The 15,410-nt window shown below is 39.2% G+C and overlaps 2 protein-coding genes and 2 long non-coding RNA genes across 7 annotated transcripts; all 4 read right to left on the bottom strand.

The window, feature by feature from the left end:
* Positions 1-508: 508 nt before the first annotated feature.
* Positions 509-3,366, bottom strand: LOC120560008. The gene is made up of 4 exons (XR_005639401.1): positions 3,346-3,366; positions 2,933-3,105; positions 2,629-2,842; positions 509-2,266 (listed from the first exon to the last, which is right to left on the bottom strand). It is a non-coding gene; the product is annotated as an uncharacterized LOC120560008 (long non-coding RNA).
* A 68-nt stretch (positions 3,367-3,434) lies between these two features.
* LOC120560007 (AP2-associated protein kinase 1-like) lies at positions 3,435-6,570 on the bottom strand. Of its 3 annotated transcripts, none has more exons than XR_005639399.1 (9): positions 6,530-6,570; positions 5,766-5,882; positions 5,593-5,670; positions 5,467-5,514; positions 5,256-5,381; positions 4,997-5,166; positions 4,358-4,905; positions 3,900-4,211; positions 3,435-3,523 (listed from the first exon to the last, which is right to left on the bottom strand). XR_005639399.1 is itself a non-coding variant. In XM_039802098.1 (4 exons), exons 1-3 carry the CDS (start codon positions 5,060-5,062, stop codon positions 4,166-4,168), a joined length of 660 nt encoding a protein of 219 aa, XP_039658032.1. In that variant the 5' UTR covers positions 5,063-5,155; the 3' UTR covers positions 3,435-3,523; positions 3,900-4,165. The 3 variants fall into 3 exon arrangements, 1 of the variants encoding a protein (XP_039658032.1); XR_005639400.1 differs by having other exon boundaries at positions 3,441-3,762; XM_039802098.1 differs by lacking the exons at positions 5,256-5,381; positions 5,467-5,514; positions 5,593-5,670; positions 5,766-5,882; positions 6,530-6,570 and having other exon boundaries at positions 4,997-5,155.
* A 306-nt stretch (positions 6,571-6,876) lies between these two features.
* On the bottom strand, positions 6,877-9,154 carry LOC120560009. The gene is made up of 3 exons (XR_005639402.1): positions 8,734-9,154; positions 7,812-7,940; positions 6,877-6,979 (listed from the first exon to the last, which is right to left on the bottom strand). It is a non-coding gene; the product is annotated as an uncharacterized LOC120560009 (long non-coding RNA).
* Positions 9,155-10,361: 1,207 nt separating this feature from the next.
* LOC120560006 (E3 SUMO-protein ligase KIAA1586-like) lies at positions 10,362-14,395 on the bottom strand. Of its 2 annotated transcripts, none has more exons than XM_039802097.1 (3): positions 14,157-14,395; positions 10,757-12,134; positions 10,362-10,617 (listed from the first exon to the last, which is right to left on the bottom strand). In XM_039802097.1, exons 2-3 carry the CDS (start codon positions 11,616-11,618, stop codon positions 10,613-10,615), a joined length of 867 nt encoding a protein of 288 aa, XP_039658031.1. In that variant the 5' UTR covers positions 11,619-12,134; positions 14,157-14,395; the 3' UTR covers positions 10,362-10,612. The 2 variants fall into 2 exon arrangements, with proteins under 2 accessions (XP_039658031.1, XP_039658030.1); XM_039802096.1 differs by having other exon boundaries at positions 10,362-10,612.
* Between the last annotated feature and the right edge of the window lie 1,015 nt (positions 14,396-15,410).

Below are 15,410 nucleotides of genomic sequence, written 5' to 3'. Positions count from 1 at the left end.
CTGTAGAAACAATTTAAGACTTTTTACACAATTTGTCGAAGATTATTTAGAAAACAAATGTTTCCAGCACGTCTACCACTTGATATTGCAATAACAAATATAATTTAAATTTAGAAGTAAGACTAATAAAATCTATTTTTGGCTGAAATTTGTAAATAGGAGTTAATTTGTATGAGTGCACTCACAAACAATGTAGTGGATGAAATATTAAATATTAATCATTCCTTTGTGGTTACACCACTTGACATTTTAGGTCCATTTGGTCCTACCTGTTAAAAAAAAGGGTGAAAATCCTATTTCAAATGAAATAAAATGTACAATAACACAAAATATACATTTTAACGAAACTCAATGCCTTTAAAAAAGCTTTTTCAAAGTTTTTGAATCTTTTTCATCTGGCCAACCCTTATTCGTCATTGACCCATGAATACTTGGAAAAGTGAAGAAGGATCTAAATATTTATGAATGGGATTGAAAAGATGAATAAAAAAAATGAATAAGCTGGTAATGTATGAAAAAATATGAAATGTTTAATGGCTTGAATGGGGATTTTAGATTAACAGTTAAGGAGAGAGGTTTAACAGCCAAAAATACCTTAAATACCTTGTTATACCTTAACATCAATCAATCAGAACAGAGACCGAGTCATGATAGGGACAGGTTACAACGGTAAGCTGTTGAGGTTGATGACCAGGAGTCTGACAGACGCTGGAGGGACAGAAGTCAGTATAACTGAATGTGATACAATGAACAAACTGTTTATAAACAAACCGCAGTAAGAGTTTCATTTTTCACCATGTTATACAGTTTATTATATCACATTTGCTTGTACTGACTTCTGTCCCTTCAGTGTCTGTCCAGACTCTTCAGGTCATCCTCCTTTACCTCAAACCTCCTCTGGTCAGGTAGCAGCTTCCAGCTCTGACGGAACTACAACCAGCCTGACTTTTTGTTTGCCTTGTCTGTATTCACTCTGTATTCGTCAACATCTACATAAGCCAAACATATTGGCAGTTATGTGTGATTTGATCAAATTCATTGAATTAGAAGCCCAATAAATCCTTACAGTAGGCTTATAAAGGAGTATCTATTTCATTAGACAACCGCAACAGTGTCACCATAGTAACCATGAACTATAAGCCCAATAAATGTCTTGTAAAAATTAAAATATTTTTAAAAAACATTCAAAATATAAAAAAAATACACAATACATTTGAGTTAACTGAAAAACTCAATATTGAATAACCTATCAACTTAAGTGAACTGTAACTCATGTAAAATGAACAGAATTACTGAGTCTAAAAAAAAAACTCCATCTGAACCTGCCTATTCATTAACAATACGCAATTCCAATGCATGCATGTGAATTGCTACGCTGATATATACAAAAAATAAACAGTACAATGCTGCTTAAACACTTTTTTGTAGTGAGAAGAGGCCGACCAGCCCGTGATGTTACCAGAGAACACATTGAATTTCTGCTGAAGCAAGGCCATACAATTGCACAAACTGCTGAAATACTGGGATGCTTCTCATCATTTCTGTACAAGAAGTCAAAGTTGATGGGTATACCTGTTAGAAGTATGCTGTCTGCAATAGATGATGGTGAACTAGAACAACATGTGAGGCAACTTCAGAGCCAATATCCTAATTCTGGAAATGAGGTAATTGGTGGTCTTTAGGCTGTATTTAATTCACATTTGTGTGCCATTGTTGTGAAAATCATGTCAATTTAGATCTTCAAAAATATATAAAAATATTTTTGAAAGAAAGCAAAAAAAAATAAAAAAATACACAATACATTTGAGTTAACTGAAAAACTCAATATTGAATTAACTGAAGTTAACTGTTACTAAAGCAAAATAAACAAAATTACTAAATCTAAAAAAAAAGAAAAAAAAAAAATTACCATTTGAACCTGTGACTTGCTTCAACACAGCATTCTATCAACTAACTTCTAAGCATAAATATAGCTCAAGTGAAAACTGAATTTCCATCAACAAATTTTACACACAGTGACATCATGCAAGTCCAAAGGTTGGAGCTTGCAAAATTCCCTCCATCATGTATTGTTTGAAGGCTTCATAGGAAGAGTGCAGCGGCAGGCGGAGTAGAAGAGCACAAGTATTTGCTTCTGGGAAGATTCTGTTGCCCTCATGAAGGAACTGAATTTGTGGACGGTGTGGAAATCCCAGCGGAGGCACTGTTGAGGCTCCAGTTGTAAACTCCAATACCTTCTCCAGGGTGACTGGACTGCATTATCCTTCTGTAACACAAGAAAGTGGAGAGAAATAGTAATTTAGGTCCCTTAAACACATTAAGGTTGATTTTATTTTTTGCCCAGCCCTAGTCTTTTGTATGTGTTACTTTGGAGAAATTTGGAAGTTGCATACCGACAGGACTTTTTGTGGTGAATATCAACCACAAAAGCCTCAGTCAAGTACTTTTTTGGTAATATATTACAACACAATATGAACAAGTTTAAGGGAGCTACCCATGTTCACACAGCCAGACTTCAATGTCACTTCAACTACAGCATTAATTTTCCTGCCAACCAGGACAACAAAATAACCATTAATAATTGTACTTATGAAGTCCATGTTATAACTTGTACAATAAATAGTACACCTTCAATTTCAATTAACCAGTCACGCCAAAAGCATATTGTCTGTTTTTCTCGGTCTCTCCGGTGCTGCCCTGCACAGAGAAGTCCACGTCAAATAAAGTGCATAGGCCCTTCGCCTGTAGTGGAATCTCCTCACTGACAAACATGTTGTAGAACACTGCTGGATTTTTCCTCAGCTCCTCCAGTAAACCAAGGGTTTTTAACCCCTCAGCAAACCTATAAAAAATGGGGACGTGTAATGAGTGGAGTCCCTGGGCCAATGACAGGTTCATTTTTCGGAAAGATGAAGACAATTGAGGCACTTACTGGTCCAGGGCAGTCACCAATCTTCCATTGACGAAGAAGTCTGCAGCTGACTGTACAAGGGAGTCCTTCTCCTTCAGGCTGGAAACATGTCTTAAGGAACCTATAATGCTGAGACTATCTGCTGCCTCTGCAATTGCAGTGTTCGCCTCTTGGACTGTTATTGCTTCCTGTATCTAAAAAGAAAGCGAAAGAAATACAGAAAAAGACGGAAGATGGAAGACAATGAAAGAGTGAGTTAGTCAGTCCAAAATTGGCGTGCAAGGATACCTTCCCTTTATAAAATGAGATGTTTAAGCAATATAGCGCTCGTGTTCATGAGGATCTGAACATGTTTGAAGAGATTCATAAATAGAAAATAACAGGGCTGTGTCACAGTACTGTACATTCAATGTATAACCTTTTCTCCTGCTTACTTTTATTAACTGTTCCCTGAAGTATGGTCACCAACTTCATCCACTGTGGCGGGGGTGTTGGTATCCCACAGATTTGATGGAAAAGCCTTTTCGGAAAAGAAGTGTGGACCGACTCCTCCATGGACGACACACACAGCAATCATTTTTGCCACTCATGTGTAAAGTTTAGTCTGCAAAGCTAAAATTAAAGACATAACCGTAAAATATTGCTCTGTTGTAATGCTTCTTAAAAATGCAATACCTTAAAATGCTATGATTAATATTAGTGCTACAACGAATAATAAGTATTGCACCTTTCGAAACATCAAGTACAAAAAGACAAAGAAATGAAGAATCATGGAAAAATCCTAACTGAGAATTAACAAATCAAGGCAAAATTAAACAAATAAAAGCAAGATGATACAACACAGATGAAACCTGCCCAACACAAAAAAACAGAACACAATAAATCAGACCAGAGAAATAAGGGAGCAATCATTTTTAAATGAGTTTCTGTGTATACACTTCTAAAATTCTGCCAGTTGAAGAATTCTTAAGAATTTGGGCTTCCCTACCTTGAGTATCAAGAGACAACTGCCGGTCTTTCTCATGGCCCTCAAAGATATTGGACTGGTGGACAGCCCTCATTAACAGCCTTAGGTACTCTCTTGTCGGGCCGCCTTCGTCAACTGCCCCTTCACCATTGTCATCTTCATCCACAAACACAACATCCAATTTTGCTTCAGGGTTGAAGAACCTACGCTTGAACGCCCGCAGGCTACACAGTAAAACATTATCCCTGCACACATTTATTTGGTTGCTTGTTGGACAGAAGCTTCCGTCAACTTTGCTGACCATTTTTTTTCAATATGGTTTGTAGATCAATCCTGCAACCAAAGAAGTTCATGCATTTTATTAATAAGCCAAATATGTACCATATTTTATAAGTTTTAACCACCTGATTAAATGTAACAGGATATAGAAAATGAAAAATGTACATAAACAAAAATATTAGGTCAAGAGAAAAGCATACTCATCCACAGGTCCTCTGAGGTGATGTGTTGATACATGAGACTGATTTTGTGTAACTGTCTCATCTTGTTCATCAAAAATAATGATTGGTTCCTGGGCAGATGGAGGGAGTGATGGTTCATCATGAAGAGTCAGGATTTCTTGTGGTTGTGAGAACAGAGTGAGTGGTGGCTGGGAGGAGGGCTCAGACAGCAGTGAGCGGGTGGAGGTCTCACACAGCAGTGGCTGGAGAGAGGGCACAGAGAGAGTTGGCTGGGTGGTCTCACACAGCAGTGGCTGGAGAGAGGGCACAGAGAGACTTGGCTGGGTGGAGGTCTCACACAGCAGTGGCTGGAGAGAGGGCACAGAGAGACTTGGCTGGGTGGTCTCACACAGCAGTGGCTGGAGAGAGGGCACAGAGAGACTTGGCTGGGTGGTCTCACACAGCAGTGGCTGGAGAGAGGGCACAGAGAGACTTGGCTGGGAGGAGGTCTTAGCCAGCAATGAGTGACCATGAGATGTATCGTCTAGGGCATGAGATCCATCATTTTGCTGATCCGAGAGAATTTCCTGAAAAACATGCACAATACATGAGCTTGCACAAACCAAAACACATTCCGTTTTCATTTGAGACAGGAAATAAAATTCAACACACATTTACCTGTACATCCTGATTTGAATACCAAAGTACATATAGAGTTGAGGATGCTTTAATGCCATGATCCATTATTGACCCGGATGAACTGCTCTCAATTGATCTTGAGGATGTGGCTTCTTGCACTACAAAGATTTCACTGGCAATTTCACTTGTCCCACAAAGTCAAACAAGATCTAAAAAGATGTGAAACAGTGTTACACCAGTCCAGTTTTACAACCCACTGAGAAGACACTTGATATTTCTCAAGCTGAACACACATCACCTGGATTGGCTCTGACAAGCTGAATTTCCTCCCATTGATGTGTCCATTTGGATATTTAAATTTGATCAAGGCCCCATCTGAGGGTTCCTCACATGCAGACAGTCGCTGACGTCTTCCCTCAATAGCCTGTAATGTGATTTCTCTCATTTAAAAAATAAAAAATAAAAATAACCTTCAGCTAGTTTATCAAACTAATATATTATAAACAAACCTTTTGACGTCTTTCCTCACAGGCCTGATAGGCTAGTTTCTTCCTCTCCTATTAAAAGAAGACTACATTAAAATGTATGCATTCTTTAAGAGAATGTAAATCATAAATAGAACTTTTAAGTATTACCTTCTCCTGATCCACCAACAAACTTGTATTATACTCCTGGTCTTGCTGAGCACGTATTGCTCGCCATTCTTGAAGAGCCTAAATTAAAAAAAACAAATCACCATCAAAATAGTACACACAAAATGAATAAATACTTTAAAAAATAGATTCTATACATTGTCAAAATTGAGTACCTGATTTGCAACCACACTTTGAGCTTGGGTACTCTCAGCCACAGTCTCATCTTGTACTAGAGCAATTGAGAGCGATGGGAATGAATTAATGGATATGGCAGAGGATGTGGATGCCACCTGGTAGTAAAAAAAAAAAAAAATATTTTTTTTTCCGCAGAGAACACACTCACTCATAGTGGAAACAAAATACATTAGAAAATATACATAGGTAGAAAAATTACAAAAACTGTTATCCTAGGGAATGTAACTACTCAGACAGAATACATACATCTTAACACATTAGAAAAAGACATACATACATACATACATACATACATACATACATACATACATACATAATTGTCTTTTTCTAATGTGTTAAGATGTCACTACAAAGTGTAGGGCTGCCACCTCTTAGTCGACTAATCGGTCGTTTTGGTCTTAGTCGACTAGTCATTTTTTATGCTTATTCATGCTTAATTACTCATTTCCAAGAAACTTATAAGCACATTTATGGTAAACACAAGATTTAAAGTGGTGCTTTTGCAGGATTAATTGTGGAGAAACTCAGTTTTACAGATGGTTAATCAACTACATTTATATTGTGCTTTTCTAGTCTTAACCACCTCTCAAAGCGCACAGCTCTGTCAATTAAATCAACTAATTGATTAGTCGACAAAATTGTATAAGTGTTAGTCGACTAAGAATTTCTTTAGTCGAGGACAGCCCTAACAAAGTGCAAAGTGGGCATAAAACATTAAATGTGCAATCATTTTAATATGGACCTGATCTGAAACCACTTGAGGTGAGGTCTCATCTACTGGTGGAGCTGCGCAGGGGGGGGGAATAAATTCTGGGACATGGCAGAGGGGGGGTGATGTCACCTGAGGGTAGAGACGGTAACTTCAGTTATAGGCATAGATGTTACAGAGAACATGTATGATTGTAGTATGATATAAATCCCTGGGTATACAATTCCATACCTGCAAGACAGTAGTCGCGGACGATGTAAAGTCTGCCTTTGCCAACAACTGCTTTTAATTCCTTCACAGAACTAACTTGTAATTTCTGGATCTTGCGTCCTTTGCCTGTCCTTCGCCAATTCAAAGCCTACCAAATTTAAACGACGCGAGGGTAGCTTTGGCAAACAAAGTTGTTCAATTCAGATAAACTCCAGTTTAACCCAATCTTTGAGTTTGTGCGTCCGGCCTCTGTTGACTCATGCACAGGTTTTCCTAAAAATGGAAATGTAAACATCAGTATAATCTGTTCCTAATGGCAAAGTAACATTGATTAGTTGCTATATACAAGATCTTTCAGGACTCCTAGCAGTCCTGAGAGATCTTGTCCTGACTCCTATAATGTTCAAGTAGCCAGTTTCAAAGACAATAAATTTCACAAACCAAGGAATCCAAACTGTTTTCAGACATAATCGTAGTGTTGCCAAACCCCCAAAAGTAAACTTGTACGACTACCACAGTTAATCTAAGATAATTTGTGTTTCTAATAAGTTTACAGCTTTAAAACTAAACAAACCCTACACTCTTAAGAAAATTGCCTATGACTGAGAAGAAAGAGCCTGGTCTCACTCACAAGGACATCACACATTTGAGCATAATGTGAAAGAACATAAACATTGCATATATTGGGGTGTAGCTTAGCCTCTGACACGCCACCCCAAATCCTCACACATTAACCATAACCACCATTGAGTAACTTCAGAATGTTGATGCAAAATGATTCATTGGAAGGTATTCCTGGACACTTTCAAAGTGATGCCTTGGCATGAGAAAGTGTTGCATAGGTGTTAACTATTTAAAACGGCTACATGGGAATTTATGAAAATGCATCAAAGAGTAAACTGCTCTATAATATTTCTTTAAAACAAATGCTAAATGTATTTTAACAGTCAAATGTTTCCAAATATAGAGACAGTATAACAAATGGGACCAGACAGGGTCAAGCCAACACAATTCAAAGCAGCTCATTCCATTAGCTTCCTTTGCAAGAAGGTTAGATAAGGTGTAAAAGTAAATAACACTCAATTATTATGTGCTTCAATCTCACATTTACTTAATCCAAGTTTAGCCAGTTCCTCAAGTTCTTTTGTAGGAGGTAAAAAACCATTATCTGGCCCTGGAAGGAGGAAAAGTTTTGCTTGCCAAATAGGGCTTTCCCTCCGTCCACCAGATCCTCCTGTAAACACAAATACATAACTGTCAGCAGTCATTCTTGGCTAAAATGATTTTTGAGCGTTAAGCTACATTATTTATGAGGCTGGTACATCAGGCCAGTAAATTATGCTACAAATAACTTTACAGTAAGGAAGCAAGATAAGTAAACCCAGCAAAACAAGCTGGGAAAGCAAAACACGTGGCCAAAATACAACCTAGGGTCTTTTTGTGAATGTACACGAGTCAAACGTTCGTTTAAAAGGGTATTGACGACAAAAGCTGCACTTGAACTAGAGCATTGTTCGGTGTACAAGAAGTTTACTTAAAATAACGTTTTTAACGCTTGAACTTCGCTAGCTAGCTACATATGGCGAGCAACCGGAGAACAACGTGAGGGTAGCTAGCTAAGTCCTCTGCTAACAAAAAAGTCTTTTAAGCAAACTCTTCGCACACGAACAATGTTCTCAATGCTAGTGTTCATGTGTAGGGACCCTTATAATATACAAGCAAAGTGTTATGTTGTGTCGAGTGGTCCTAGCTAACCATCTAGCTAGCTAGTATTTTAAAAATAGCGATTTTGGTGCTAGTAGTGCCCCTAGCGTTGACCCTAAAACTAAACAACCTTCAATCTTAAAGAGTGCAGTTTTTGTTGTAGTTAAGTATAATTTTAAACAGACGTTTGACTCAAGTACATTCACAAAGACCCTAGAATGCATTTTGGCAACGGTTTTGCTTTAAGTTAGCATATGATTAAACAGCTACCCCGAACTTCTGCAAGCACATTAGCAATTCTGATGTTAAAAAAGAAAACTTACCCCGAACTCGATGAACTTGCCGGCGAAATAGTCGTCTTGTTGTGGAAAGTAACGTTGAATCATTATTTCTCGCTGCCAGCTCCTGTCTTGCACGGGCTGCAGCATTAAAAAGACGATTAAAAACTCCTTCGGCCTCTGGCTGCTCCGACATGGTGCTAATCAGTGCTAATTACAAGTTAACAGTTAACAGGTGCTCCGCCTAAAGTGGGATGCGGGCCTAATTTGCATACACATACAGATATCTGCAACGTCATTTCGCCTAGTCAAAACTCAAATTCAAGATATCTGTAATTACATTTTGACTAGGCAGAATGAAAGTTACAGATATCTCAAATTTCACATATCTCTAATCAAAATTAATTTCAAGATATCTATAACTTGATAATAGATATCTACAATTAAATTATGACTATCCCTAACTGCAGTTTAAGATATCTACAACGCCATTTTGACTAGTCATAATTCCAGTTACAGATACAACGTAATTTCGCCTAGTCAAAACTTAATTTAAGATATCTCAAAATGAACATGTAGATATCTTGAATTGAGGTGAATTAAAGATATCTTGAACTGGAGTTATGACTAGTCAGAATCAAATTGTAGATATCTCAAACTGGAATTACAGATATCTACAATTCAGTTGCGGATATCCGTAATTCACATAGTGGATATCCGCAACTGAATTGTAGATATCTGTACACCCCATACAAAAATGTCAATGCGTAAAGACGCGTTATTCCTGTTGTCTGAAAGAATGTCTTTGTGGATATCTGAAATGACAATTATGGATAGTAAGAATGTAGTTGCAGATATCTGAAATGTTCTTTTTGACTAGGCAAAACTGAATTACAGATATCTGCAACACATATCCAGTCTAGCTGTTAAATGTTAAAAAGGCTTGCCATAGGTTTCACGTCCTACACTGGGGGGAGATATTGATTAAAAACATTGTAGTAGTCAGTTTAAAGGTGAGTTATAAAAGCTATTTTCAGGTTCATGCTTGTGTTTTGTGTTTCTTCTAGGACATGTTTGTATGCTTTAATATTCAAAAGACACTTTATTTTTCATATACGGTCCATGGGTGCAGCACCTGTACTCTCTGTTGTAGACCTGTCTCTTTAAAATCCTTCTTAAAAAGCCCAGTCTGCTCTCATTGGTCAGTGTTTCCAGGTCTCTGCATCATTGGCATCTGAAGCTTTTAAACCAAAAACTAAACAACCAGACATGTTCCAGCAGGAATGTGATCTGAAATTGGGGAGAAATTAACATTATCGACTGCCAAGATTACAGGCTTCCCTCGTGTTAGCACATAGCTCCATGTAGTTAGCCTTCTGATCTGGAGTCAGACGCTCTATCGTTGAGCTACAGAGTCTGTTTCACATCACCTCTCACCAATTAACAAACTAAACACTGGTGCTGGTACATGGATTAAGTTATACAATACTAGAAGGACACTAGGATAGCACAGACCATCACCAAGGCCATGTCCAATCAACATTCACAATGCGTAACGAAATAATTATAATTGAAATTTATATCGATAACTCTTTATATGTCCGTTTAAGGCCCCTTTAAGCCCACTTTTGAGTTCTTGAAATGAAAAAAAATATTTTAAAGTGCTAGTAAGGATTGTGATTTTAACTGCTAGTGCATTCATTTCATTGTACAGGAATTCAGGGACCATTTTTCTGTTCTGATGTGATAAAGTATCCAGCATGTGATCAAAATATCACCCTATTCTGACCATTTTCCAATGGAGCTAGAGAAACAGAAACATTGACCCTGACGTGATTTGAACACGCAACCTTCTGATCTGGAGTGAGACGCGCTACCATTGCGCCACAGTCTGAAATCCTCTTCACCAAACTGGTTTCACGTCCTACGCTGGGGGGAGATATTGATTAAAAACATTGTAGTAGTCAGTTTAAAGGTGAGTTATAAATACTATTTTCTGCTTCAAATTAACATTATCGACAACCAAGATTACAGAAGACATCATACAAGACATCATGAAGCATTTCACCTTCAAATGAGAGCCGCTTCTCCATGTTGTTAATCAGACTTTGTAGGAACTGCTTTGCATTGATTGGTGTGAGCTTTGCATTTGAGTGGAGTGGAACTGATCCAAATTGTCCCAAAGCCTGTGCTGCCAGTGCCTCCTTTGATTTCTCTCCTGGGGTGTCTTTGAATGATGCCAGCACTCTGATGGTGCGCTTCAGAAGATGGTCTGCTCTCAAGAGTGTGATTGAATGGGCCTGGAGTTGCTGGGACAGGTTTGCAAGCTCAGACAGTGCATCATACATGAGTCCAAGGTCACACAGAAATTCCTTGCTTTGCATACGATGTGCCAGGCCTCTGTAAGTTTGTCTCTCTTTGCTGTTTCTTGTTTCGTCTCCTGCAGCATTTTCAAAGTGTCTGTTGAGTACTTCATAGGATCTCCACACAGCCTTTACAGAACGGAAGCTGCTGGCCACCCATTGCGTAGATAAAACTCTGCCAATTTTGAGGACTTGTGAGCCCACTTCTTGCGCTGCTTCCAGAAGCTCCCGTGAATTTTTATTAGACTGACTGTACAGGTTGTGGATCTTCTCCAGGAAGGATTTGAAGTGATTCACTGCCTGAACCTCATCCACAACATCAGATACAGCCAATTCCAAACGGTGGTTCATGCAGTGCCATTTGAAGAGGTTAGGGTATCTTGCAGTAAGCCTGGTTGCCACACCAGAGTTCTTGCCTAACATGACACTGGCTCCATCAGAAAGAAATGAGAACCAATTTTTTTTAACCCACTCTTCACTGAAGCCTGCAGTGTCTAGACAGTTAAGTAGAGCTTCTTCTATACCCTCTGCCCTTTGGCTCTCCAGCTCAACCAAAAGTTCAGTCATGGCAGACTTGTGGATGAGAGATGTAGCCTCGTCAATGAGAACAGACAATTTGCTTGGAGATGACACAATACTGTTAACTATTTTTTTTCTGCATCTCTTTTGCTAGGTGTTCCACAATTTTTGTGGAACTGTACCTTGAGTGGAGACTAGTGCCCATGTTAACACCATTTTGTTTCTAAAGCTCAATAAGATTGTCGTGGTCAGTGAAAGGTCGGTTCATCTTTGCGAGGTAGTATGCTGTTCTGAATACAGCATCCGTCTCAGCCAACACAGTCTCTGACATAGTTTTCACCAAAGTTCCAAGTACATCCTGCTTACCCTTTTCAGTGAGCTCCTGGGCTATTTCATGTGCCCTTGATGTCTCATGTCGTCTGATTTTGTTCCTCCAAGAGGACAGAGCTGTGGATCTGTTTGCACTTGATGACTGGATCTTAAAGTCCACCCACTCCTCAGACATGGATAGTCCTTTTTCAGTAAGGATGGTGGTTGATTTTGTTGCACTGCAGAGCACACAACCTGGAAGTAAACAAAACCATGACTAATAATTAGCATCATCATATAAGTTTTGTATCTATTAGCAATAACATCTGCTGAACAGGGCCTAAATTTACTCAAAAGTATTTAATACACTGTTTACAATCTTCAACACCATGGCTAACAAATACATAAAAAGTAGACGAAAGGAGAAAAAAGCTCCACTCTTTCTATTTTAGTTAATTATCTCACCACTGATAACTAACATTATAATATAGTAATTTAATTGTGTAAATTAATGCACATTTAAGATGAACTTGAATTTACTCTCATTTGCATAGTCGTCAGTGACTATGCAAATGAGAGTAAATTCAAGTTATGAATTTCCATTGCTTATATCAGCTTTGCATGTATGCTGATATTGACCTAACTTTCTGTCCCTCCACTCTAACCAAGGATGCCTGGTTTTAAACTCCGTAGCCTGACTTTCAGTCCACAATGCTGGCCATGAGTTCGCATCATCTCCCTCATCATCTGAGACAAGAAAATATAAACATTGTATTCTGTTTACTGCTGTACTCAGACACACACACACACACACACACACACACACACACACACACACACACACACACACACACACACACACACACACACACACACACACACACACACACAGGTACCCCCAGGATCCTCCAATTTAAATTCAAGGCTTTTTAAGACCTTTTTAATACCATTTCAAATGAAATTCAATGCCAACTTTGTACCCATTCCGACAGAAGTATGAGGGTAAAATGTCAAATCTGTATACATTTTAAACCCTAGAAAATAATTATGTACAAGTAGGCTACTTGAATTAAATAACACATTGTATTGTATTTAAAGTATTAGTCATTAATACAATTTATTGGATTATAATATAATCCAATAAAATAAGATATATTCCACATAATGAGCACTTTTACTTTTGCTACTTTAAGTACAGTATATTTTGATAATACTTTTGTACTCTTACTTAAGGACAATGTTGAATGCAGGACTTGTAACTGACAAGTAATTTGTAACTCTACAACACTGTTTTTCTACTTTTACTGCAATACACGATCTGAGTAAGTCTTCCACCTCTGTAAAACACCAACAACAGTTGTGCATGAATAGCTGCAGCTGTGTTTAACACTGAAAACACACAGTTCAGTTCAGCGTTTACTCAGGGCTCTTAAGTTTTAAGGACAGGCAAGAGTGACACCTTTTTTGAGGAAGTAACCTCCTTAAATGTGCATATGACAATTATTCACCTCAATGATAAATTCATTCATTTTAATAAATTAATACACCCCTGGACTGTAATATTTCAGATGTGTTTTGAGCAAGATTTCTGCTCATGTTGAAAACTTTGTGCACATTCAAAATATTTCTGTGTTCTCTGCTGATACGGTAAATCTCAGAACCTTTAACGTTACATGTAACGTTACCTGTAGTCACATCGTCTCTAAACAGTCCGATCAACAGATGTTAGAGTCCGGTGGCTGCTCACTTGGTTTGTTATAAGACGAGTTTGTTATAAGAGCGCAGATTAATGGAGCCGCTCGGTGTTTGGCTAGCTAATAAGCCGTTAGCCTTTTACCTTGAGCTTTGTCTGAAGGCGCCGAGTGGCCAGCCAGGCTCGACACACCCGACACATTCCGCACATCCACCGATCAGTTTAACCGCTAACCCCCCAGTTACCGGTCAGAGAGGCGTGTTTACGTTGTGTCTCGGTTCTCCCTTGCGTCCAGAGACGCACAGTTCATTTTGTTACGATATGAACTTAATCCTAGGGAAGGTAAAAAAATAAGAACATTGTAACGAAATCCAAGACTTTGTATACCAAATTCAAGGCTTTTAAGGCCAATTTGAGATTATCAAATTTAAGACTTTTTCAATGCTTTTAAGACCCCGCGGGTACCCTTACTCACACACACACACACACACACACACACACACACACACACACACACACACACACACACACACACACACACACACACACACACACACAACATCATATAAGCTACTGTCACTTACCAGGTAACAGTAACGTTGCGGTTGGATTTTCGGGCTGGTTTTCTGTAACGGTAATCGGGTCGTCATGATCTGCGGCAGCTGCAGTGTCACCCCGCGCGGCAGTAGCTTCAGGGACGGACTTTTTAAAACACTGAATAGTGTTTTTTGGGTCTGTTTACGTTTCATTGCTTTAAAACTTTGTTCAAACTCTACCCCGAGTGATAGACAGTAGGCTCGTTCGAGATGAACTGCGCCTCGCCTGTAAAGTAGACGAGAGCAGGCGGCAGCAGCAGGGGGCGGTGACAAAAGTCCGCTCTCAAGTCGGACAGTTTTCCAGCTGACTCCAGCAGCCTTCAGGCTGAACAGGAAGTGACAGAAACACGGTGGTCCGATTCCGATTTAATAAAATGTTATCAGACCCCTATATCAGCTCCTACACAGTCTCCAGTTGTTTTTATTATGACAAAGTAGCTGTCAAAATTCTCTACATGTGATCTGTTGCTGATTTTAATAAACAACAGACTGTAGATGATCCGTAATCTGAACAGATTTAGTCTCTCTGACTTTTAAACACAACTATCAGCCACACAACATGTGTTCTGTACAGAATAAGCTTTTAAATCAGACAAATCACAGTTAAAATCCCTCCGATTGAAAATCAATAAAAAGTTTATATAAAACGTCATCATGTTGAGTTGATTCTGAACCAATCAGCTGTTTGATCAGCTGAGAGGCCGGCGTTTCCCAGCATGCCCTGGGTCCACCTGCGTCCGCCTGGCTCTTGCAGTTGGTGAAAAGCAACTGCGCTACCTTCGCGTCTCAACCGCGTCGCCTTGGTCTCGTGAGATTATCGTTGCCCACGTGTGCATGACGTCAGAGCAAGTCGGGATCAAGTCGGACACAAATCTAACCGGCATGCATTGGGCGCCGATCGCCGGTGATCGATTCTGCGCAGATCTGGCTCATCTCGAACGAGCCTAATGGCTCTGACTCTACCTAGCTAGTTGCGAGAAAGGAAAGACCGCTCAATGAATGACCGGGTCCTGCCCAGTGCAGGGCACTGCCACGGAAGCCTCAAAGGTCCAAATGTCAGTGCTTCATTAACCAAGCATGGATGTTGTCGGTATACGATCCGTTCTGCCTGCAGGATCCGTTCTGCACATGCGCAAAATGTTCGCTCATGCGCTGTTGTACGAGGATTTAAGACACTGAACGATCTGTTCCACGCTTCCAGTCGACAGCCAAGCTAACGTTAGTTTAGCTAACAGCTAATTT

This window comes from Perca fluviatilis, chromosome 6 (genome assembly GCF_010015445.1).
Source record: "Perca fluviatilis chromosome 6, GENO_Pfluv_1.0, whole genome shotgun sequence".
Taxonomy (NCBI): Eukaryota; Metazoa; Chordata; class Actinopteri; order Perciformes; family Percidae; genus Perca; species Perca fluviatilis.
This window is presented reverse-complemented; position numbering and strand designations above follow the sequence as displayed.

Excerpts from the sequence above, each read along its gene's own strand:
- LOC120560006 (XM_039802096.1), bottom strand. The coding sequence starts at position 11,618 with ATGACTGAACTTTTGGTTGAGCTGGAGAGCCAAAGGGCAGAGGGTATA. Across the intron at positions 10,613-10,756 it reads GAAGCGGCTCTCATTTGAAG|GACGTGAAACCAGTTTGGTG; the intron begins GTGAAATGCTTC and ends CCCCCAGCGTAG.
- LOC120560007 (XM_039802098.1), bottom strand. The coding sequence starts at position 5,062 with ATGGATCATGGCATTAAAGCATCCTCAACTCTATATGTACTTTGGTAT. Across the intron at positions 4,906-4,996 it reads ATTCAAATCAGGATGTACAG|GAAATTCTCTCGGATCAGCA; the intron begins GTAAATGTGTGT and ends CATGTTTTTCAG. Across the intron at positions 4,212-4,357 it reads CTCAGAGGACCTGTGGATGA|GATTGATCTACAAACCATAT; the intron begins GTATGCTTTTCT and ends CTTTGGTTGCAG.